The sequence below is a fragment of the Orbicella franksi genome, chromosome 11, assembly GCF_964199315.1.
Source record: "Orbicella franksi chromosome 11, jaOrbFran1.1, whole genome shotgun sequence".
NCBI lineage: Eukaryota > Metazoa > Cnidaria > Anthozoa > Scleractinia > Merulinidae > Orbicella > Orbicella franksi.
In genome coordinates this window covers 4,529,974-4,554,652 of record NC_138155.1, presented here as the reverse complement: position 1 = coordinate 4,554,652, position 24,679 = coordinate 4,529,974, and the positions used below count along the sequence as shown (strand labels likewise).

At 39.3% G+C, this 24,679-nt stretch overlaps 2 protein-coding genes across 3 annotated transcripts; one reads left to right on the top strand and one right to left on the bottom strand.

Annotated features, from left to right (window-relative positions):
• Positions 1-367: 367 nt before the first annotated feature.
• On the bottom strand, positions 368-11,621 carry LOC145502016 (hydroxyacid-oxoacid transhydrogenase, mitochondrial-like). 2 transcript variants are annotated; one of them, XM_081481313.1, is made up of 15 exons: positions 11,489-11,621; positions 10,294-10,331; positions 9,186-9,241; positions 8,452-8,505; positions 8,251-8,301; positions 7,221-7,324; positions 6,612-6,808; positions 6,174-6,194; positions 5,601-5,657; positions 4,889-4,994; positions 3,684-3,836; positions 3,216-3,314; positions 2,651-2,729; positions 1,794-1,890; positions 368-1,255 (listed from the first exon to the last, which is right to left on the bottom strand). In XM_081481313.1, exons 1-15 carry the CDS (start codon positions 11,548-11,550, stop codon positions 1,011-1,013), a joined length of 1,419 nt encoding a protein of 472 aa, XP_081337439.1. In that variant the 5' UTR covers positions 11,551-11,621; the 3' UTR covers positions 368-1,010. The 2 variants fall into 2 exon arrangements, with proteins under 2 accessions (XP_081337439.1, XP_081337440.1); XM_081481314.1 differs by having other exon boundaries at positions 9,186-9,236; positions 10,295-10,331.
• Positions 11,622-11,642: 21 nt separating this feature from the next.
• LOC145502014 (uncharacterized) lies at positions 11,643-24,387 on the top strand. Its single transcript, XM_081481312.1, has 14 exons — positions 11,643-11,847; positions 13,312-13,434; positions 13,995-14,099; positions 14,941-15,055; positions 15,271-15,370; positions 17,176-17,231; positions 17,590-17,645; positions 17,871-17,996; positions 19,511-19,605; positions 20,104-20,200; positions 20,848-20,951; positions 21,664-21,779; positions 22,263-22,353; positions 22,800-24,387. Exons 1-14 carry the CDS (start codon positions 11,658-11,660, stop codon positions 22,959-22,961), a joined length of 1,536 nt encoding a protein of 511 aa, XP_081337438.1. The 5' UTR covers positions 11,643-11,657; the 3' UTR covers positions 22,962-24,387.
• Positions 24,388-24,679: the final 292 nt, after the last annotated feature.

The following is a 24,679-nucleotide window of genomic DNA, read 5'->3' as shown; positions in this document are numbered from 1 at the left end:
ACTCCCCATCCCCCGAAGAGACCCCAAGAGGGTGAGCTACCCCATCCCCACCCTTAGAAGGTGAGGTTGTATGAAGTCCTCCCCCTCCTCCAAACCGACATCTTGGGTTTTTAAACGAGGAGCCGTCTTTTTTACTTCACTTGCGAGTTTTCACCTCATAAACTCAGGCTTGGCATTTGCTATGGCAATCGAAAGATTTATTCACACTAAAAAAAGATTGCAGAGTCGTTAATACAAACTTTCAAAACCACCCACGTCTCGAAACTCGTTTTCGTGTTTCTTTTAAAACTAGCAATCTGTTACTTACACATCATCTAAAAAATACGACAATCGAAATATTTTTCATTTCATTTTCATTTTATTTATTTATTCCATTCTAAAATTACAAACTAAGATAAATATAAAGTAGACAAGTAAGAGGAGAAATGGAAAAGGGCAAAAATATAGCAAGCTAATTAGATGCCCTTGTTTAATTGACAGTAATAATTAGGGTAAAAAAGCCAAGACTTCAGGTCTAGAACTCGTCAGTAATTACATGTAAAAAGGGGAGATTAAAAGTCAATTTGCTTTTCGATTTCATACAAACGATAAAAAGAACTGATTTTCCCATATTTGAGGCTCTAAGCTATGGAGTTATTGCCAGTTTTCGATTTCCAAGACGTAATAAAATTTATTACTATTTTCCTGCATAATACAGTCCATTTATTTGGCTGTTCGTCATACATTAGCTGTTATTTAGTGCAGGATTTGTATGTCATAAAAATATTTTCCCTGTGTCACATTCTACACTAAAGGAATCTTACGACCTTTGATCTGAAGTTAGCCCTAGGTTGGTGCAAGGACAGTTACATTTAATTCGAGTCACAATTTCCAGTCTATCAGGTTTCGAGTCGACCGAAAGCCCCATATATCTTTCCCTTCAAATCAGAAGAACATACAATTTCGTTTCCAGGGTCTTCGCCCACTAGTGCTCGAGCCGAGACAGCCTGGGACAAAACAGCTTCAAAGAATCAATACAATGTCATAGAATCCTCAAAAAGCCTCGCAAGTTCTTCCTCCCCTGGAGCCCCTGCTGGCGCCAGCTTTGTCACACGATGTTGAGGCAAAGTTCCTTTGACAAGCGCTGGGATATCTTCAGATTGATATCCGAGGGCGGTAAGTCCGTTATCAACTCCTGTACTGTACATGAAGTCACGGAGCGTGTCGGACAGTAACAAACCGGCATCAGCTAGCTTCACATTTGTGGTGTCGGCACCTTTAAAAACGTAACAAACAAGAATGCGAGATTTACTCTTTTCTCCACCTTCTTAATGGCTGAAAAAGTGGCGTAATGCCCTTAATGGTTAGTGCACTTGACTCCGAATTAGAGCAAGCGGTCAGGGTTTCAGTAAGGTAACGGAGTTCCCGGTGTTGTGTTTTGGCCTTGTCTCACGGGTTGGTCTTTCACAGAGGGTAATGTAAACCACATTGCGCCTCCCAGACTTAAGCTTCAGGGGTAGAAATCAGCGATATAAAAGGAGCTACGTCACGGTTTGCGCATCTTGAAAGATTTAGCCTAATTTTTTCAAGTTCTTCGTTTGGGATCCGTGTTAATCTTCTCCATCCTTAACCATCCTTGTTTCTTTATGGTTTATTACTATCTCTTTGGTGTTTTTCTATCTTAGTAGACTGTTATTTTCAATTTTCCTTCAGTTTAAAGGTAAGTTTCTACGGGACCAAAATAACTCAAAATACCGTGACTGAGCTCGTTTTAATGATATATTACTAGTAGTAATCATAAATCATTAGCTCACCAAGGATTTGAGCTGCTTCCAGATGCCTCTCGGGACACGCTGGAGACGTGAAGCGGAACACAGCTGGCGATGTCACCACTACGGACAAACCATGTGGCTGAGGAACAAAAAGAAAAAAAACGTGATCAGTGATAATATGTTACTTCCCATTCTCAAGTAGAAAAGTGAGCAGAATCGAGAAAATCATCGATGAATCAAATCTTGCAAAAAACTGCAACCAACCATCTAGTATAGTCGTGTAGCGGGGTGTATTAGACATGGATATTGGAGGCTAGGTGGTTAGGTTGTTTGAAGCCATAGATCTGATATCTGGAGGTGCCTGGTTCAGTTTACTAGCTCGGCTTCGAGTCAGTAGTCACAACTTCAACTCCACGACCGCACTCTGTAGATAGCCAATTGGCCAGTTTCCCACCAATCTTAACATACTCTCACTCTGTTTGCAATATTTGCTTATTGGTTTGTTTGTTTGTTTGTTTGTTTGTTTGTTTACAGTACTCTAAATTAGCACAGCAGTGCTAAATACATTGACACTAAATAAAGTCGTTTTTATTGTTTTACCACAATATGCAAGATTGCGCACAGTTGCGTGGCACAAATATTCGTCATTTCCTGCTTTTTGGCTCTCCAATATCTAACCCAAACACAATGATCTGTTGCCTTTTTTTTCACATTTCTACTCTGAGTAAAGAAGTATTAAAAAGCTGCAGTTTATTCTTTCATCGCAGTAGTGCTATATTGGTTTCACTACTGAAAACATCGGATCTTGCTTGCCAGTTTAGGCAATGATCGTTGAAATGTTGTAGCGTGCGGATATGTCAACATAAATGTTTGCGCAACAAGCATTAACGATTTTTTACCACAAGAGGGTGATCCGCGTTGTAATCTTTAGCTTTGTAGGACTTGACCAGGCCAGAGATGGGATATGACATGCCGTGGCTGTAAAAAAGAAATTCAAGTTGTTATTTTTTTATTACGCTGAGGTAATACAGGGCTGGTTTACCAGTTAAAGAATGGTTAGCGAATCACGGATCGAAGAGAAGTACTTGACGAGATTTTCAAATGTGCTCATAACATAGCATCAAGTGGTTTGTAGGTTATTGCATTGTCAATTCCTAGAAAAAGACATTTTCAAAGTATCCTGAAGCTTTTGAAACATGTCCTGAGAAATCAGGCTCTGTCTGTCCATCAGTCAGTCTGTCTGTCTGTCTGTCCGTCTGTCTGTCTTCGTCCGTCCATCTATTCGTCCTTCCTTCCGTACCGTCAGCTTTTTGTGTCTGTCTTTTTGTAAGTCAATCTGCTTGACTGTCAATTAGTGTGTCCCTTCGCCTGTCTGTCTGTCTATCGGTCTCTCCGACCGTTCGTCCGCCTGGCAGTCTGTCTGTTTGCCTGTCCGTCTATAAAAGCAAGACAATCTCACGTTACCATAAGTGCACGCCAGCATTTCCGAATCCCACACCTGCATAAACGCTCGCCAAGTGCATGCTGGACCGGGCCTCGAAGTCACCAGGGTCCTTAATTGATCTGTAGGATTAAGTTTAAAATTAATACCATGAAGTAAATTCAAATACTGCTCACCTCTTTCTTTCGAATCAAACTCAAGCAGTACCAAGTAGCTAGATAACCAGAATGGCATATCTTATCATCTATAAAATACTGTCCATTATTTTTCAGCATGTTCGCAGCGTTTTACTGGACAGTTGACTGTCACCATGGTTAACTATGCTGTCACGGAGTAACGAACGGAGGCTTGGCTGTTAAAAACATGGTCTCTATCGGCTGATAGCCTCGTTGGCAATAGCCCATTACACACTATAAGCAGGACAATCACCATCAGATATAGAAAACTGAGATCGTACATGAAATTTTTTACTGTATCAATAATTCTCCAACCTTTTTAAGTACTTGGAGACAATACTGAGCGCATGTTTGGCCCATACATCACTGACTGGATTGCTTCCTTGATACGCTGGTCTCATGTTGGGGTTTGGAGGTCGTGGCCCTCGCATCTGGTACGGTATGGCTGTGTACGACTCGATAGCATGACTGTGAAGAACGAGAGAAATATATGACAGTGAAATCGTTTGCTGCTTCGCATTACTAATGTAATCAACCTAATACCTGGTGGAGTACAGTCTTCGCTAAAACAACATTTAAGTCTCAGTTAGGTAACTAGAGGACTGCAATTCAACTACATGCAGGGTGACCTTCGGTGAATCATGTTTTATAAAAATAACTGAACTACTACGCGCGCTCTCATTGGTCGATAGGCGTGTTTAGATGAGAGTATGTAAACACGATTGTGACGTTTTAGATTCGCGCGTAGTTTTGAGAATTATTTTGTAGAAGCAAAAAGCACTTTTTCCATGTTTACATAGCCTCGTATAAATACTCGGGGGACTGGGAAAATTCTGGAAAGTTATGCAAACCCTCAACTTCGTCTCGAGTTTTTACAAGTTCCTGTCTCGAATTCTCCCAACCCTCCTGGTGCACGGTTTAAATTGAGGCTATGTAAACACGGAAAAAAGTGCTCTGTTGCTTAAAAGTAACAAACTGGTCTTAATTTCATTGAAAACGACCAACGAATGACTGAAAACTGTGGAAAAACTAATAATAATAATAATAATAATAATAATAATATTTAGTGAGGGAATCCAACTCGCCAAAGGCGAATTTCAGTGGAGCCCTCCTTAAAACACCAGAAAGGTAGAAAAAGAGAATGCATGGTCCATGATTGGAGCAAAATTCAGGTCTAGTTTCACTCAAAACAACATAACTCATCAACAGCTAATGCCAAAGTCATCAGAGGTAGCTTACGGTAGCGAGCGTTTATTAAAGCGTTTATGACAATAAAGTTGTTAATCAACAAGTCAAACGTAACCACCCTTTGACTAGCAAAAAAAGCTTTGCACATTCGTCTCAAAAACATTGGCCAAAAACTGAAATATGCCATTTTGTCCATTCGACGGCAGGACCTCTCTTCTCACGCGCCAGTCCCTCTCCCAAGGCTTCAACTGCAAGGACAAACGCGTGGCCCTTCGACATACATATATTTCTGTGAATCATCTTGCGCTTAAAACACCATTGATGAATCTTACCATAGCACGTCATAACCGCTGTTAGCTGTCAAGCGCTCAGACATATGAAGGGTGTGCAGTGGATCCACAATGCCTAGCATTGGACGAATGGTTCTGTTGGCGATACCTGTAGAAACGGCAATGAAAACAGGCACTTTTCCTGTCGCATTTTCGTTTCCTTCCCTCGCTCGTGACAGAGTCATCTAGACAAATTCCTCACTAATAACACTACTAACAGAGATCCATATCACATCTTCTGATTGGTTGTTCATATTTGCACGCGAAAGTTCAAACCTGAGAAACAACCAATCAGAGTGCTACACGGATCTTTGTAAGGTTATGTCATCAGTGTGGAAATCAAGGTGTAATGCCAGACAAATTAGTACGTCTGTTGATACACGGTTTGTACGTTACAGTCATCATGGTATTTTGAGTTATTTTGGCAAAGTACAAAAAGTAGTTCTCAAGTATTTTTAAACTGAAGGAGACCTAAAAATAGTAGTTTACTAAGACATAAAAACACTAAAGAAATAATAATAAATCTGAAAGAAAAAGGATGGTTAAGGATGGAGAAGATTAACACGGATTACAAACAACAAACTTGAAAAATTTAGAAATTAATTTATGCAAACCAAAGTAAGGAAAGTCAAATTTCATTATTCACTCTTTTGTCATCAATCATTAATAAAGTGAAATGTTTTCACGTTTAAAAAAGGCTTCAATTAAGTGATACCTGTTTTAGCTTTCAGTGGTTCATAGTCAAAGACAGCCACACCCGTTGTCTCGCTACCTAAGATTTAACAAAAAAAAACCACCATAGTTAGAAGACACGAACTACCAGGTATACACCATTTTCTCTTTAAAAAGTCTGCATACGGGCCAAGTGGCCCACCAGGACAGAGCTTGTCCCGGTTTCTGTCGCATGAAGCGACTTGGAGTATTTCTACTCCCCCCTGGATGGGACGCCAGTCCACACAGGGTTACCCCCAGCATTAAGTTCACCGGTACCCATTTATACACCTGGGTAGAGAGAGGCACTGTGAGAGTAAAGTGTTTTACCCAAGAACACAACATAATGTCCCCGGCCAGGGTTCAAACCTGGACTGCTCGATACGGAGATGGGCGCACTAACCATGAGGCCACCGCGCCTCCCGCCACCATTTTCTCGGCTTACCAACAGAGAATTCCACCTTTGAACTTTCTTAAGATGCATGACTGAATGTCGTCATGATACTTAATAACATAAAATGTGATAATAGTATCAACAATCTCACCCCCAGGCCAAAAAACTGTTAATATTGCATACCTGTCCCAGCCGTTGTTGGAACTGTGGATAGAACAAGAAAAGCACATGTCAAAATCAGTTTTTCGACTGCGCAAACATTGTACAAGTTCAAACTTTATTATTATAAAGTAGTGATGTCCAAATAAGAAAAAGAAAGACGTATCTCACTCAAAAAAAAAAATCTTATAAATATGCACACTGTTTTGTAAAATGTCTGAAAGTTTTCATCTGTTGTATTTCTAGCATTTTGAGGGATAGATTTGGTTATAATAACTAATTTTCATAGAAAGTTTAGTCATGCAAAGAAACGACAAAGACATCTGTTCTTAAAAGTGATCATGTGGGTGTGGCCGCCATTTCTTCAACCTTAGCATTTGTAAGTCATCTTCAGAGTCAAGGTATTCCCTGAGAAGCTAGTGCTAAGAGAAGAAATCCATAATTCAAAGACAAGGCACTCACTTGCTATAAGAGGCTTCAAAGTTCTGTCAATAGGTAATCCTCTCCCGACAGGTGCATTCACGAAATCCAGGAAGTCATTTTCTGGATGACAGAGGTACAGATTAGCAGCTTTGGCAGTGTCAATCACCGAGCCACCACCGACAGCAAGAAACGAGTCAAACTGACCTCGCTTGGCAAACTCAATAGCATCTTTAAAACTGAGAAAGAACAACATCTTTAACTACAACTTTTAACCTGTAATAACATTAAAATGTTGTTCTTTTATTCCCATGCTGGGTTTTCTATTGTTCTGCATTCTGAGCCAGGGTACTTTTATTTGGTGGACAAAAATGTTATGCTTCAAATCTTTAGCAATTTAGTATAATTTATTTTAAATTTTCAGTGAAAGGGAGTTCTTGGTCTCCTTGGCTACCCATCCCACCCCCCTTCCCTTTTCCATCAGTAAATATGATAATTATGGTTCATGATCAAATGTGTCAAAATTACCGTAAACTTGTATATTGTATAACATTTTTCATATTACTATGCAAAAAAGCTAGTGACTGCCAATGAGCTGTTAAATATAATTGTAAAGTACATATTAATACATTTTTTTTTTAATTTCAATACCTGGTGTCTGTTGGCTCGATTCTTACTCTGTCGAAAAGTTCATATCTAACATGGCTGGTTTCAAGAGACTCAATGGCTTCTTTGACAGGAGGCAAAGTCACCAACTATAAATTAACATTTCATAAGTATGTTTACTTAGTAGTTGCCTGCTACCATACAGTACAATTCTAACCCAATAAACCATTTCCAAGTTACTTTTTACCTCAGTCTGTTTCAAAATGAACCAGTTGTGGTACACAACCTCTCATATGGAAATGAGTTTGACTTGCAAGACAATGAACGTGCAAGAAAAACTTATTTCAATACGACAGGCGTGCACTAAGACTTGTTTTAAAAAGAAGTATTAGTAGGGGCAACTTGGAAATGGCTAATATTCGCTAACAGCAATTTTTAGAACTTTAGTTGGTACATTAAGTTAAGGTATAAGGGTAAGGCTAAGTCTGCCTATGAGCCAAGTGGCTCATTGGGCGGGTGCTTATCCAGGTTTCAGAGGCATGAAGCGACTAGGAGTATTTCTACTCCCCCTGGATGGGATGCTAGTCCATTGCAACATTGCAGGGTTACTCCTTCCCTCCCCCCCCCCCACCCCCGCATAAAATTCCCTGGTACACATTTATACACCTGGGTGGAGTGAGGTAGTTATAGTTGGTAGTGAAAGGTAGTTGGTACATAACTAATTAAAGAAGAAGTTATTTTAGAAGTTATTTAGAAAAAAATTATTATTTTCCATTTTATTTTACCAAAGAGGAATCCAATTTTTTCTTTGTACTTTAAATTATTTTTTTTTTTAATATTAGATGTGCAATAAACCATATTCCTACTCCCAGTATTGGACTGGAATTAGCTTGCAACTGAGGCTGATGTGGGGGGAAGTCTTCAACTGCAAATTACATTTTTCTCTTTTTAATGATATTCCCAAGCCTGAGCCTCCATTGCAAGCTAGTTCCAGTCCAATTTGAAGAACACGAATATGATCTATTGTATGGGTCTCAGTAAACCCAAAGGATAATAAACAACAATAAGGTACAACCTTTTGATCTGTAATAACACAGACACTCTTCAGGCCACGATTTTTAAAGTCCTGTCAGAATACAAATTATCAATATCAGAGCATGTCAGCTAAAGTGTAATCAAAGGGAACTTGGTTTTAAATTAGTTAACAATAATTGTGCAGTCATAAATGATGAACAGTATGGTCCAAGAGCAGAAATTAGCTAATCAGCAAGCTTACCATGCCAACTTCTCTGGTGACCCCTTCCCCATACCTGACGCTAGAATTTGCCACCTAATAATTAAAACCAGAAACAAAATGACAATGGCTGTGGCTAGAATTACGTGTTCAAGTACATTTAATGCACACATTAGAACATACATGTAGACCATTCATGATTGCATGATATCTAATCAATTTTTCACATCCAGACTGGATTGGGTTCCTCATGCATTGTTCAAAATTGTGTAAATTAAAAAAGAAAAGTCTGGATGTAAAAGCCTGGAAGTGGCCCATTAGGCCAGAGCTTCCTGGGTTCTGTAGCATGAAGCAACTAGGAATATTTCTACTCCCCACTGGAATATTCAGTCAGATGTGCCAGCAGATCTGTAACAGACTATAAACAGATCTGCTCGTTTTGTACGGGTGGGATGCTAGTCCATTGCAAGGATACCACCGGCATTAAATTTGCCAGCAGACCCATTTGTAACACCTGGGTGTTCCCAAGAACATTGCATGATAATTACACAATGTCTCTGGCCAGGACTCAAAACCAGACTGCTGAATCCAAAGTCTGAAGCACACTTACCATGAGGCCACCGCACCTCCACCAACATGAGTACAATGCGTTATTTCGTTTGAGATAGCCCGACCTAAAAGCCTTGCAAGGATCCCCCCAACCTAAGCCCCACCTCCTGACATCACAGGGTTTAACAAGTAATATTTTATTAATAATTCCTGACTGTTACACTTACCTCAAATGCATACTCTGGTTCAACATGATCTTTTGCAGCAGATGATAGCCCCGGTACTAAAATGAAAACAAAAATTTAAAGTGGTTAAACTAAAATGTGTGAAGATCACATCCATATGGCAATGTCATAATTAAGGCCATGTAAGATTCAAACATATGCCAGTGTACAGAATCTGATTTGACAAAACCAAATTATTATAAGAAGTTGGAGTTCATTATTAATTAGCATTTTTGATAACAACCGAAGGTTAATCATCCAATAAATGCATTTATTTAATCAAAAATCAAATAGGGCACCATGGCAATGGACAGTAGCAAATTAAGGTAATAAAACCAGCTCATCAGTAGCACTAAGCCAGGCGGGGTACTCCCAGACAAATCGCTTGGGGAATGGGGGTGTGCAGCCCATTTCTCAACACCCTTACCCTATTTATTAAGACCAAAAATATCTGTTATTTTCCCTACCCTATTTATGACCTCACCAAAACTTTCAGTTGATACCCTAACTGTACAGTTATTTAAGACCAGGGACCCTTCAATCAATATCCTGTTTCAGACCTGTCTCATAATTAGTTATCTTAAGTTCAGACCAATGTTAAGACTTTGTGAAAGGCTTCTGTTGATGTTCTTAACAAAAAATGATGAAAAAGTAGCTTCTTCTAAAAAAAAACACATACTGAATTCAAGAAAGAATGAAAGATGCGAATGCAGCCATAACATTACTGGAAAAATGACCTGAAAAAATTTCAGGCTCTGAATGGGATTCGAACCCACGACCTTTGCCTGAAATTTTTTCAGGCCATTTTTCCAGTAGCATTATGGCTGCATTCACATCTTTCATTCTTTCATTTGATTGCTACTGTTGGACATCTATTACCATGGAATACTGAATTCAAGACTAGAGTTCAAAAACCATACCCTTTAAGTTGAGACCAAAATGGCCAAAATCGATACCTTTTATTACCAAAATGGCTAAAAAACCACACCCTTTGGTGCTGCACATACATTGTACCTACATGTATATGGCCCATATAAGGGAGTCTCCCCCTCCCCCCTCTCTCTGGAGTACTAGAAAGGAAACTAGAAGGTTAAGATATTTCTCTGCACACCTGGTGAGAAGGTTTGTGAGTGAGCTGGACATCTGCATCTAATTTAAAATAACATTAAGAAAACAAAATGTATTAGTTTCCAAAAAAACAAAATCCATACTCTCCCCACAGAAAGAATCGGAATTTCTAGACATCTAGATATCTTGTGGTTTTAGTATATAGTTTTCAACCAATTGTTGAAGCCATTTAATATAACATTTTACATAGGTTACGCCACGTGCGTGTATGCCTATTCAAAAATTATCAGATCATGTGTACTAAAGGCATCTGCGGTCTAATGACGATCAATATCCTCAATCGATACCCTCACTCAACCCTCAATCGATACTCGATCAACACTTCATCGACACATTAGTTGACACTTGATCGTCACTCCATTGACATCTCATTCGAGAGTCGACCAAATTTTCAACCAATTCACATAAAATGGGCGACATTCAGCCGACTATCAACCGAGTGTTGATCAAGTGTCAATAGAGTGTCAACTGATCATTAATCAGGATATTGATCAAGTATTGATCAAGATTTCGATCGAGGGCATAGATGAAGAGTATATTGATCACCACTCGACCACGGATCCCTTTTGTGCACATGATCCACATTATCCTGGGAAAGCTAAAACATGTGTGGGGCACTGACATTTACACCCCTTGTAATCGAGGCTGTGTTTCAGTACCATGAACATTTTGTAACTTGCTGAAGAATTCTGAAAATTATTGGCGAATCTCTGGCATTGGATACATACATTTTTACATAATCCTCCTGGTTGGCCTGGGGATTCAACCCCTTGGGATATGATAAGATGCGGATTCAGGTTTTATAGCCCCGAATTCTCAGCTAAGCAAATCAAAACAAACAAACAAACAAACAAACAAAACCTTAAAGCTAACATCTGCAGCATTAGTACAAGCCTTTGATTTCCAATCTTTTATTTGACAAATGAATTGATTTAAATGTTTCAGTCGCAACTGGTCACAACTTTAGGGTTCTTTGTCAAGGCTAAGCGTTCTGAAATACATGCTGTGTGCAACATCCCCCACTGGGATACACCTCCAGCGAAAGTGCACTGACTGTCACATGCCAGGATTCGCAGGGGAACGATCGACGTATCAAACTGGGGCGACAACAACCCTAGAGCTGGAGAAAACACCCTCTAAAAGTTTAAACACTCGTAAATACGCAAAAAAATGCTTACGATGCTGCTCCTACAAGTCTCATCAAACGCAGTGATTGTTCTCGCAAAGTGAATGAGGCCATCGCACCATGGAAGTAAACAGACCGATTTTGAGTGAGAACTGGGTCCCAGTTCAGAAGTGTTTAGTTTCCAGCTTCCTCTGCAACTTCCCAAAATATAGCCTGGTTACATGGCCTGGCTGCTCTGTCAGTTTTTTCTCGGACTCAAGATGGCGGCGGTTCTTACGGAAGAACCACGCTTGGAAAAAGAAAGCACTAATGAGATGCCAGAGGATGGCGATGACGAGGTGGAAGACTTAGTGGACGCTAATGAAGTCTCTTCGAGTAAGAAGAAAAAGAAGAAGAAGAAAAAGAAGAAAGGTCAGTTTAGTTTGGTGGTAAAACATTTAGAGGAACTGACAAATAAATATGATGACAGTGCAAGTTCATGTGTCCGTGAGCTTAAATCTGTTCAAACTTAAGTGCTTGTACATGTCTATATTATTCAATCCCGGTTTTTACCTGTCTGTTTGCAGCGTTGTTTTCTGCCACGATCGAAACTTTTTGTCCGTCTTGTAAATCCTCGTAAAGCGAAGCTTACAGTTTGCGAAAACATGACATGCAGATTTTAATAAGGTTAAACTCATATTCAAGCCACTCTGTTGCATAACCATTTACAAAAGACTGTGACTGGTGTTTATTGACGGGATCTTAAACTGTGAGCGTTCAGAAAAGGACGTAAATCATTTTAAGCCATATTAAGTATAACAAAACTTAAACACCCTGACGTTTAAATAGAGTTTTCACTTTCTAATTTCAATTTCGTCGAGGGTTAATGGTTGCAACATCACTCTTGATTTGGTTGAACAAATGTATTCATAGTTATTGCAGAAAAAAGCCAGGGGGGTACTCAAATACACTTTCGAAATAAAGTTACTTTAAAATTTTAATTTGCCATGTTTTCTTTAAAGTATTTCTTCTGCTTTTTTCTCTCCCTGCCTGAAAGTACATACATGTACACTTTATGCCAGTATAATTTTAATGCAATTTACACTGGCTTGCATGTGCTTAAGGTGATTACTCAGAAAAAAAAGTTGTTGAACAATTTTTTTAAATACTAATGCGCTTACTTTAATGCGTTATAACGCGAAATCCAAATGTAGTCTAACACGACAAAATGCGCGTGTGCTTTTAACCCTTTGCATTGAGAACGCGCGTTTAATGTTTGCCTAGTTCGGAGCAGTACTGTATTCCAAATCTTGTGCATTACTTCATTGGTGCACATAATATTTTGTGGTAGTTGGAAGCAAAGTTTTTTTAGAAAATACTTAATAAAAAATTTGATAAGTAGAAAGGCTCAGGCATAAGAACAAATTATGTAATATATAATTCATGGAACACTCACACAATTTTAAACATCATTGACCCAAAACATTTCTTGAGTCGTTGTTTCCAAGATCATAATTTGCATGCTCAAGTAACTATTTTGCACATAAAAGCCATAATGTTCTTTTTTTCCTTGCAAACAATTGTAAAGAGGATAATTTGTACACTGAAATTACATGTACATAATAAAATATATAGGCCATGGTGCTTGTTTAAGAGAAAACAAACATTTATTTCACTGTCAAGCTTACATGTAGCTTAAAGGAATTCTCTTGATATTCTTTATACAGAATAGTGTGCATGAGTTGATGCAAAAATCCTGCGCAGTAGGGGTGCACAATGTAATTCTGAGGAATCACCTATATCGGACAATAAATGCTATGTAATCCAACAAAATACGTGGACCAAGTCTTGTTAGATGTGGTAATAGAACATAAATTACGCTTTCAATCTTGGTAGGAGGTGGGGAGCAAACTACAGAAGTACAGAATGGGGAAATGAATGGACATGGAGAGAAAGATGATACAACCGCTCAGAGTGTTACAACAGAACCAGTGAATGGCGTGCGACAAGAAGATGCAGGTGAACATATTAAATACTTTATTAATACTCACTAGTTTTTTTTATCATTATTTATTTGTTTATCTATGATTTCCTATATTTTGGAGAGTAAAGCAAGTCAGTAATGGTTCTCTCTCATCCCAGAGGCCACAGCCTTTGCAATCAATATGCAGGAACAAGAATCACAACCCGTGATTAGACCTGATTTCCAGAGCTTACACAGAGTATTTTCTTATAACTGATTTTCTCAGCCAATCAGATTTGTCAGATTTGAAGGGAAATCCAGGAATCACAGACTTCTGGTGTTGGACCCACCCAAAGGTCACAATTCTTGGTGCTGACTAAAAGGATCATGACCTCTTGAGATAAGAATGGTAAAGGTTATCAGAGGACCAGGCTTGATTATCAGCCGATGTTCTAGAAAGGAGCCCATGCTCTTCTTCTTGGAAAATAACGTAGACCGAACTCGAGAGAGTGGTGGAAGTCAAGCCTATCATAGGACCAGCCTGCTGTGCCCTTGGGGTCCAAGAAGGCTTTGACATTTTTGTTAATGAACTGTATTTAATCTCTTTTACTTTCAGACGGTGAAGATGCACCCGAAGGAGAAAACGGTGTCACAGCTCCTGGAAAGAAGAAGAAAAAGAAGAAGAAGAAGTCAGCAGGAACCAAGTCAGGGGATGGACAAGGTGAAAGAGCAATAAATAATTGATAGAAGGAATTTGTGTTTGCTTGTTCCTTTTTGTTATTTGCTATCCTTCACGGCACCTCAGTCCACCCAGATTATGAAAGGGCACTGGTAAGCTGTTAGGGGAACCCCATAAAATGTTATGGGGAGGTGGAATGGCTCAAACTAGGTGCAAGCCTCTGCAGTGGTCATTAAATTTATCAACAATACATGAGCACAGGGAATGGTGCCTGAAAGGAAGGTGGAGCGTACAAGCAAACTGCGCGCGTAGGTATCCATAACAACCCAGCAGTGATCAGCAACCACCAGGCACTGACACACTAAGAAAACAGTAGAAACAAACGATACTTACCACACACTTACCATGAAGACAAGGGGGGTGTGTGGGCTGGGAGAAAAGCTTGTAACAAGATCAATCTAGCAGCGAAAAACACACGGAATGACTTGACATCTAAAAGCCAAGCTTCAAAATTAAGAGGCCCCTGCACAAATCCCCCGACTACCCCTTGCGCCGAACCTGCAGTAAACTATTGTTATCTAAAAAGTATCTTTTTTCGTATTTAACTTAGCCTAAATTACATTTAGCAACATTTGTATTGTGCTAGGGTAAATTGCTGTACTCTTGCAGTGCCTCTCTCTACCCTAGACTGCACATGGGTACTGGCAAAATTGTTGCTCCAGGGCCAATTGCCCTGTGATGAAATAACATATCATACAGGAAGTGGTAGTGGCTTAATACTACAGAAACTAGGATAAACTCCATCTGTTTGGTCACTTCGTCACCATACAGGTCCTGCCTTGTTTTCAAAGTATTGATGATTGATTCTTTCTTTGAATATCAGACAATTCTCAGCCACAACCCACCAAACAACAGACTAATCCTCCTACAGTGGCAATATCAGAACTTTTCCCCAATGGCAACTTTCCTATGGGACAAATCATGAGCTACAAAGACGAGTAAGTGGTGTACATTGTACATGTATATGTAGTTTTTGGAATTTATTTACCTGTCCGAACAAATGTGCCTTCCATTGTAGCACCCCTGCAGGGTTGCCTGAGGTAAGTTAGCATGCTTGACAACCTACTCATATCGATGAATTACATGTGTGTGCTTGCCATGCCATTAGGAACAAAAACATCCCCTAGTGACTACTTGACTTGTTTCTCTGCAGCAATCTGTGGCGTGAAACCAGTGAAGAGAAGAGAGCACTGGATCGAGTGCTTAATGACATCTGTAGTGATGTGAGACAAGCTGCCGAGGCTCACAGACAGGTATTGATTGTAATTTAAATACCAAATAAGATCCTGATTGACGCTTTTCAGAATCTTATTTCCATCCATGTAAAACGAAACTTTGGCACAAAACCCACTCCTGCACCAAAACAAACTTTCCATACAAAACTAGGGTTTCCAACAAACTTGATGTTGTCACACAACTAAATGTTATGCCAACCTGACAACTAAACCTTTTTGATGTACAAACAAAACTCAATGTCATGTAACAATCTCTATCTGCAAAAACCAGACTTCAATACAAAACTCAACATCCACACAAAACTTGATGTCCACACATTCTCATTGTGTGGACCAGGAAAACACTGTGACAATGGTGATGTGGACAGAGAAAGTTTTTGGTGGAAAGCATTTATGGTTTCGAAAGCGCATTAGTGTGGATGGTGTCTAATTAAGGACTAACCCTAAATGAATATGTAAAGAAACATTTAGCCTTAGCCCTGACTGTTCATGTTCTCCAAACTACACAAAATTAGTCATTTTCTCTATCTAACTGTTTTCCAGAGTACCGCTAAGAAAAGTAACCAGAGCCATAACACTACACGTGCATGTATATATGTGTAGAGACATTGTGCTGCTGATGAAAACTTTTTTGGTAAAGTTTTTTATTGCCGTTGTAGTTTCGGTGTGGCACTTAAACATCGCACAGAGCTAAGAGTCAAATTCCACCTGAAATTCTCCTTCCACACAAAATATTCTTAGTAAAAGGTAAAGTCTGCATACGAGCCAAGTGGCCCATCAGGCCGGAGCTTATCCCGGTTTCTGTAGCATGAAGTGACTAGAAGTATTTCTACTCCCCCCTGGATGGGATGCTAGTCCATTGCAGGGTTGCCCCAGCATTAAGTTCGCGGGTACCCATTTATACACCTGGGTGGAGAGAGGCACTGTGAGAGTAAAGTGTCTTGCCCAAGAACACAACACAATGTCCCCAGCCAGGGCTCGAACCCGGACCGCTCGATCCAGAGACGAGCGCGCTAACCATGAGGCGAAATATTATTAGTACTTCCACTTAAAACTCAATTTCCAAGCAAAACTTGACTTTTGTACAAAATTTAGCATCTGCACAAAACCAAATCTTAACTGCCTCACAGACTTCACTCATACAAAAACACTCGTCTTCCTCACCAATTATTTCAAAGTGACCATATGACCTAAATTTATCCTTCTTACTGGTTTTCCTTCTTGACCACAGGGGTTTCATTAACATTTCCAGCAAGAGGGCAACTGGTTTTTACAGACAGGCAAAACTATTTGAACTGAACTTCTCTATAAGAAAAACTTTCCTCTAGATGGTCAAACCAGGCAAGCAAGATTGTCCTCACAACTGGTCAATTTGCTCAATGCCCGGCCCTTAATTGAACCCCTGGGGTGCTTACCATTTACAAACACCATGCGGTTGGAAATTTCAGGCATAAACATTAAACAATTGAATGTCACGTCGCGGGAGAAGGAATCGCTATAAAGTATATCCACATCAGTTAGAGAGACTTAAAAGAGCAGAAAAATAGCATCACCTCAAATCACAACCCATATCTTCTGAAGTTTCCCAAATGGAATGGCGCAAACCATTTGATTTTCCAACTGGAATTTTCAGTTTTCCCTTGTAAATGGTAATTAGCCCTGTTCTCTGTGGTCTCTATATACTTCTCATTAACTTCATGATGACGGTAACTGGATGCTCCTTTTATAGCTGACAGGGGCACTTGACAACCGAAAGTCAAACCCATTAATAATTGAATTGTTTTTGTTTTGTTCAGTTTAATTGTCATCATCTGTTTTCTTAGGTCAGAAAATATGTGCAAGGATTTATCAAGCCTGGATTGACTATGATAGAGATTTGGTGTGTATAAAATAATCAATCTTTAGAAGTAATCACTCAATTTAGTCTGCTGTTGGATGTTTTGAAAAGTTCTGTTATTTCAAATTTGGTGCTAGTGAGGTCATGAATGTTACATGTATGACAGGGAAGAACCTAAAAAGTGTCCTTTATTCCAAAGAAGCCCACAGACATTTTATATTTTTTTGCTGCTCTGCACATGTTTCAGACACTTGGATATTATTTCTAAGATAGGATAAATAAGTGATTTTGGACTGACTATTTGCTTTCTCTGTATAACCTCCATACATTGGATCATATGTATTCTATACCAGCATATTATTCTTCCATGGAGAGAAATCATTTCTTTTCCTTTCAACAGTGAAAAGTTGGAGGAAGCTTCTCGGAAATTGATCAATGAAAACAAGCTTAAAGCAGGTAAGAGCAATAATTCATGTTACTCAGTACATTTGCAAATGTGTGTTACCTTTTGTTTAATGTATTAGGCAAGATTATAGTTAACATATTGTAATTCAAGTGGCTTATATTATTGGGTCGATTCATCCAAAATACTGACCTAAAGAGTTCAAAATTAAAAGTAAGATGTGAAATACTGGAAGAAGACCAAGCCGTGTTGTTACTTCTTGATCTTGTTCTTTGTAGGGCTGGCTTTTCCTACTGGATGTTCTCTGAATCACTGTGCTGCTCATTACACGCCCAATGCAGGAGACAAGACTGTTCTACAATATGACGACGTTTGCAAAATTGACTTTGGAACCCATGTGAATGGTAAGTTACAAGGAAATATCTGCGTTTTATTGCATGACTTGGACAGCTGAGAGGGCTGATAACTAAAATCAGTCTATTAACAAATGCCTCTCAGTCCAATATTTCTTTATTGCGGAGCTCCAGTGGCCCAAAGGGCCGCCAAGCAGAGCCCCATGCTCATATAGGAAAGAAAAGGAAACCCATGAGTTGATTTTCTCATGGTTATCATGGCTAGTGGTATTGCATGTGGGCGCATATGCACGACAATGACGGCGGCGGAGTTGCCCAACATGGCGGCCATACTCCAAATAATAGGTTGACAGAGACCTGCAGCCTTGGTTTACCATGTACTTCCTTGATATTGGACATCAATGTTATGATCAATTGACACCTGTCAAAACAAGGTATCCGCTGACCAGTATCATGTGACCATATCACAGGCTCAAGTTTACAGCTCCTCGAGGTCACATGTTTTTTTGAAGTTGACCGCTGACCAACTACTGGTTATCGACTGGATCGCGGGCTCATATTAGGTTAACTTGTTGGAAACAGGGCAGGATTGTTCTGAACCTGGTTAGGGTTAACCCAGGATTAAAAGTTAACCAAATTATAACTTTTTCTTCTATACAAATGTTTTTTGCCGTTTTGTTTTGTGTATAATATGGTGATTATTAAAACTCAAAACAGAAGGCGAAACAATATACAGAAAGCCTCACCGCAAATTTACAAAACTCAATTCAAAATTCTACCTTTTTTTTTCTGTACATGTACGTGTCTTGTTGGTTGTGTTCAATCCATACTGACTAACCAAGGGCTGATATCCATGCACTTGGCTTATAAGATACAAAACAATGCACTTACAAAATCGTAAAATCTTTTTTTTAATATTGTCATCATTGTTGACCAGTTGTTTCTTTATTAGCGGCATGTAGAGAGTATCTTAAACAGACCCTGATGATTTAGTTGTTCGCATGGCAACCTTGAATGTGTTGGGAGTGAGTTAAGTGGCTAGCATCCAATACTTCTCAAAGTTTGTCCAATACTTCTCCAACTCATTAATAATTCATCAAGTTTATACAAAGGAAATCATGACCGTGACGGTGTTTGGATATCTGATCTTAATTAGCATAGATTTTTACGATTTTATTTCTCCGTTTTCTCCTTAGTTTTAGTTTCGATTCAGAAGATATATCAAACACTCAAGACAGTGTTTGACCACATTTCCAAATACCTCGAAGTTCGTCAAAAATACTCCGCTACGTGTCGTATTTTCACCTCCTGTTCACTGTTTGGAGACGTGCTCAGACACAGTCTTTGGTGATTCATATATTTCCTCGATAATGCAGTGCCAAGAAGTAATGCAAACGACTAAAGAAGCACATCAACTAATTTCATAATCTCAAAATAAAGCAAGAAATTATCTGAACTTATACTGATAATTACAGATATTAGACATTGAGGAGAAGACAGACATTTAACTATGCTAGGCTGTAGACTAAAGGAGTTTTAAGTTATGAAATTTTGTTGTTTTTCAGGGAGAATAATCGACTGTGCATTCACTGTGTCGTTCAACCCAAGATATGATAACCTGCTTACAGCTGTGAAGGATGCTACTAACACAGGAATCAAGGTAAAGTATATACACGTAAACAACATCCTTTAAAATAATTATTATTTCAAAGGACCTTGCCTTATTTAATAGTTATGCTTTGTGTGTACTAACAAGGGTGCAATTAGAGCCTGCGTATTTTGAAGTCCTGGAAGATGAGTGATGTAAGTAAGTAAGTAAGTAAGTAAGTAACTTTATTTAATGAGGGTAAAAACACTTTACAAAAAGAAGAAGTCTGACATTGTTGGAAAACCCTGGAATTCTGATAAAAATCTTTATCAAAAATTAAGTTACCAAGACAACAACAACCGATGACCATGCACGGGCCTTGCACGTGATCTTAGACCCCGTCTACTTAGTTACGCCGGTGGAATTTGAAAACGCAGCTTTATTTATCCGGTTAGGCCTACCGTCCGCGCTAATCCGTCACGAAAACGGAGCTTTTCGACAAATTCATTTGTTTCTACAAGTATGGTGTCTGATTGTCTTGTGACTGATGAACTTGCTGTTTTCTTACAGGAATCTGGAATTGATGTTCGACTGTGTGATGTTGGTGAAGCCATACAAGAAGTAATGGAATCGTATGAAGTTGAGCTTGATGGAAAGACATATCAAGGTTTGATTCACGCATGCACCAAAAAATATGTTTGTTTGTCTGTTCGTTTTTTAGTGTAACAGTGTAACATGAACTCAGTTGAATGACCTTGCTCTCTATGAGTTCTCGTAGCTCAGTGGATAGAGCGCCCGCCCGGTGTTCGGGAGGTCATGGGTTTGATTCCGGTCGGAGACATGTTGATCAGTTCGCTTTTCACATTTCACAGCATTGTTTCAGACAAAACTGTAATTGAACTCCAGTGCGGAAATGTTTTGCTTTCAGTAATGATTGCTTAAATGGTGTATCGAACAAATAAACGTTAGAATTGTGTGATTCAGTGAATCTTAGACATTCAGTATTAAAATCTTTACATCAGATTCCTTAATCTTCTCCGTAATTCTTATTCTCAAAAAGTCGATTTTGGTGATTACATGTACGTTAAAAGTATATGAAGTTAGATCCCCTTTGCAATGGCCAAGTGGAGTCAAATGTTATAAGTGAGCCTGGGGAATACAAATCCTTGAAGATTGTTGAACCGTCTTTGAAGAGTCCTTGCATATTCTCTGAAAGAAAAGTTCTGAAGTCTGCAAGGGGCCTGCGTCTGTTTAAGGGAGATTTGACTGTTGTGCCAGACAGATAAATTTCTAACTGTTTGTTTCTGTGCACAGTGAGGCCCATCAGAAATCTCAACGGACATTCCATAGCACCGTACAGAATCCACGCTGGTAAAACTGTGCCTATTGTCAAGGGAGGAGAAGCTACAAAGATGGAGGTATGAATTCTCGTTGCTGGTTGTCATACAGTTCTTACAATGTCACTTTGAGAATTTGTTTTTCCATAAAGACAGTGTCCCTAAGCTGATGATTTATTCGTTCTCTTTGCCTCGCTCTTTAAGATATAAGTACTCAACGAAACTATGCAATGGCTGTATGTGTAACAAAATCATCTTGGTTTCAAACTGACCTGGTTCTTAGGCCTCGATATTTCGCCGCGGTCAATCTCTTTTGGGTCACGTGGTCTGAGCGAAAAAGCGGCCATCCGTTTCGGATACGTCACTGAAATGAATTGAGCGTGAAGGTCTGGGAGGAAGCCGTACAGAAACCAGGCAAATTTCATACCCTGTCGTTGACACATAAGAGTACACTACCTAGATGCGAGCCGGTCACCTCAAATGTTAGATATGTAATGCAAAATTTCTCCATGTCTAGTTGCACAACGTATTTAGAAAACAGGAATGCAAATTTGGATACATTCCTAAAACGTTGTTGGAAGAGCCGATCATTTGTTATGGAAAATAGGACCCAGCATTTCTCGTCCGCTTTCAAGATTTCCGTCGTACCATTATCCCCCCCCCCCCCACCCCCCTCCACTCTCTGCAACCTTAGGGGAAAGAAGCCTACCACCTATCTACCTCGCTACCATTCTCTGTTATTTTACTTCTGAAAATTCAATGAAATTGCTGATTTACTGCGTTTTGACTTAAGGAGGGCGAGTTCTTTGCGATTGAGACCTTCGGCAGTACAGGAAAGGGCGTGGTTCACGACGACATGGACTGTTCACACTACATGAAGAACTTTGAGGTCGGACACGTTCCCTTGAGGTGAGACATTCCCAAGGAAAGGTGGCTGGTCTTCAATGGAATTTTTAATTAATGGTTGTTGAAGCCTTGTTGATGGCTGTGTCAAGGATAATTCTCAAAATGCTGTACTTTCGAAAACCGGCACACAGTTCTGAATTTTGAAGCGTTGAAAGCCCCTAGCATTTTTGTTTGTTTGTTTGTTTTGTTTTGTTTTTTTGTTGTTGTTGTTGTTGTTGTTGTTAACTTTCTGGCATTTCCATATTAGATTTTAGCGATTTTCATATTACAAGACTCAACCGATTTTTCTATGATTATGACTGAAGTAACATTGAGTTTTTAAAGATTTTATAAAAGGTTTAGTCTCCCAGTTACAGCAAATGGAAGGATTCAGATCTATAAAGTTGCAAACACCAAACACAATTATATATTTTCGACTGCTCATGACAAATTATATCTATGAACTATTAGGTGGCAGTAATTCTTATCCATGTTGCCATTCACCAGGTTGCCCAGAGCCAAGCAACTTCTAAACGTCATTAATGAGAACTTCGGCACTCTTGCGTTTTGTAGAAGATGGTTGGATCGGCTGGGACAGGTACTGTTCATTGATCTGTCTTGGTGTAGAGCGCTTTTCAAAGACAAACAGACTGTGAGAAAGAAAACCAATGGCAGAAATCACACAGCCAATCACTGAAGCCAAAGTATTGTGATTGACAAGTGAGCACTCAAAGTGAAAAACATGCAAGGTGCAACCGGTCGAAAGGGCGGGAAAATCTTTGGAGCCCGTTTATGATTGCCATCTTGGTTGGCTGAGTGGACGGAATCATAGTGCTAATTGGCTAATTGGTCGTTCGAGGACCTGTCTTTGCGAATTTTCGCGGGTATCTATACCAGGGAATTTCTGAACAAACCAATAAAGGTTTTTGTCGTATAAAAGTGATACAAATTCTTTTTTCCAGCTTCGAAATTTCAGCTTTGGCTAGGGTCCTTACACGAAACAAATTCTCAGCTCTTAAGATTATTTTTTTTCCTACCTTGCAGACGAAGTATCTTCTTGCTCTAAAGAACTTGTGTGATGCTGGTGTCGTTGATGCCTACCCACCTCTGTGTGACATCAAGGGATGCTATACAGCCCAGTTTGAGCACACGATACTGCTGAGGCCTACAGTGAAGGAAGTGATCAGTCGAGGAGACGATTACTAGAAGAGACTGTCATATTTAACCCTTTTAATTCTTATGTCAAAGCTAAAAAAGGTCCAAAACTTAATTTTGCAAAATACTGTTCAGTAGCTTTCAAACGAATGGTCACACGTAGGGTTTCATTCAGACTTGAAAGTTAGGGACACTCAACTGCGCATGCCTATTAGCTGTAATTTGAAATTCACCCTCATGGGTTAGACAGACTGGCACATAATAACACTGCTCAAAAGCTTTCATTTTATTGGTCACACACTAGGGTTTCATCTACAGACTTAAACGTTAGAACCACCTTGCACAGCATAATAAACAGTACCACAAGAAAGTACTGCTAAATAGCTTTCATTTGAATGGTCACACACTAGGGTTTCATCCTCAGACTTAAAAGTTAGAACCACCTTGTACAGCATAATAACCAGTACAACATGAAAGTAATGCTCAATAGCTTTCATTTGAATGGTCACACACTAGGGTTTCATCCACAAACTTAAAAGTTAGAACCACCTTGCACAGCATAATAAACAGCACCACATGGAAGTTCTGCTCAATAGCTTTCATTTGAATGGTCACACACTAGGGTTTCATCCACAGACTTAAAAGTTAGAACCACGTTGCACAGCATAATAAACAGTACCACATGAAAGTACTGCTCAATAGCTTTCATTTTAATGGTCACACACTAGGGTTTCATCCTCAGACTTAAAAGTTAGAACCACCTTGCACACCATAATAAACAGTACCACATGAAAGTGCTGCTCAATAGCTTTCAGTCATTTGAAATCACAGACTTGAGAGTTAGGATCTGCGTTTACATCAACACTGACTTGGAGTTTGTTCAGCACCAAGGTTTGACTCTGAAACTAGAAGTGTTAATACTCGCTCCATACTTACTGGATGCTTTTTTATCATGGCAGGTATACCTGCAATGAAAACCAATCAAAGGAGCTTAACTTTACCAAGTGGTAACTTCACCAAAGATCTTCTAAAGTGGTTCCGCCAACTTTAAACAGTATTATGAGAAGCAGAACACAAACCTGCGCTAGATCGGAGCAATAACAACTGTGATTGTTTAATTTTTGTAACACAGTGCCTAATTAATGGTAACAACCTATTAAGAACAATAGCCTGGGTTCAAAGGTTTTCTTTCTTTCTTCCTCTCGATTGAGAAGAAAAATGAACTAAAAAAAACACTCTTGGACCATAGAACACTAAAGATGGCAGTGTTAGAAATGTATTCCAGTTTGGAAAAGGGCAAGCTTGGTGGAAAAAAACAATGTACTTAGAAAAATAGCTTAACGTCATTTCCCTTTTTTCTATCTCTTCTTAAACTCGATACGATAAGTACGAATTTAAATTTTATAATATGTATTTGCTCTCAGACTAGCCTTGTTGTGGACCAATAGTGAAGAGAAATTATAAGCGTCTTACTTGTTCCACTCTCCATTTGATGTTTTTATTTAAAACTAAGACTACGAAGACTGCCTTAAGAGCGCTGCAGTTTTCACGATTTTGCACTAATGTAAGTATTATTAGATTATAGACTCTGACATCGTATACAGTGCAAGCTGTCTTGACAGATACTCTCGTTAGCGGGCTGCTCTACAAACGGCCGCCTTCACAAAACGGCGTTTGAACTCCCATACAAACTCTGTATTCACTCATTCCCGTAAGCGGACATTCTCGTAAGCGGCCGCGGACCCGTGGAGGGATTACGGTCTAGACTT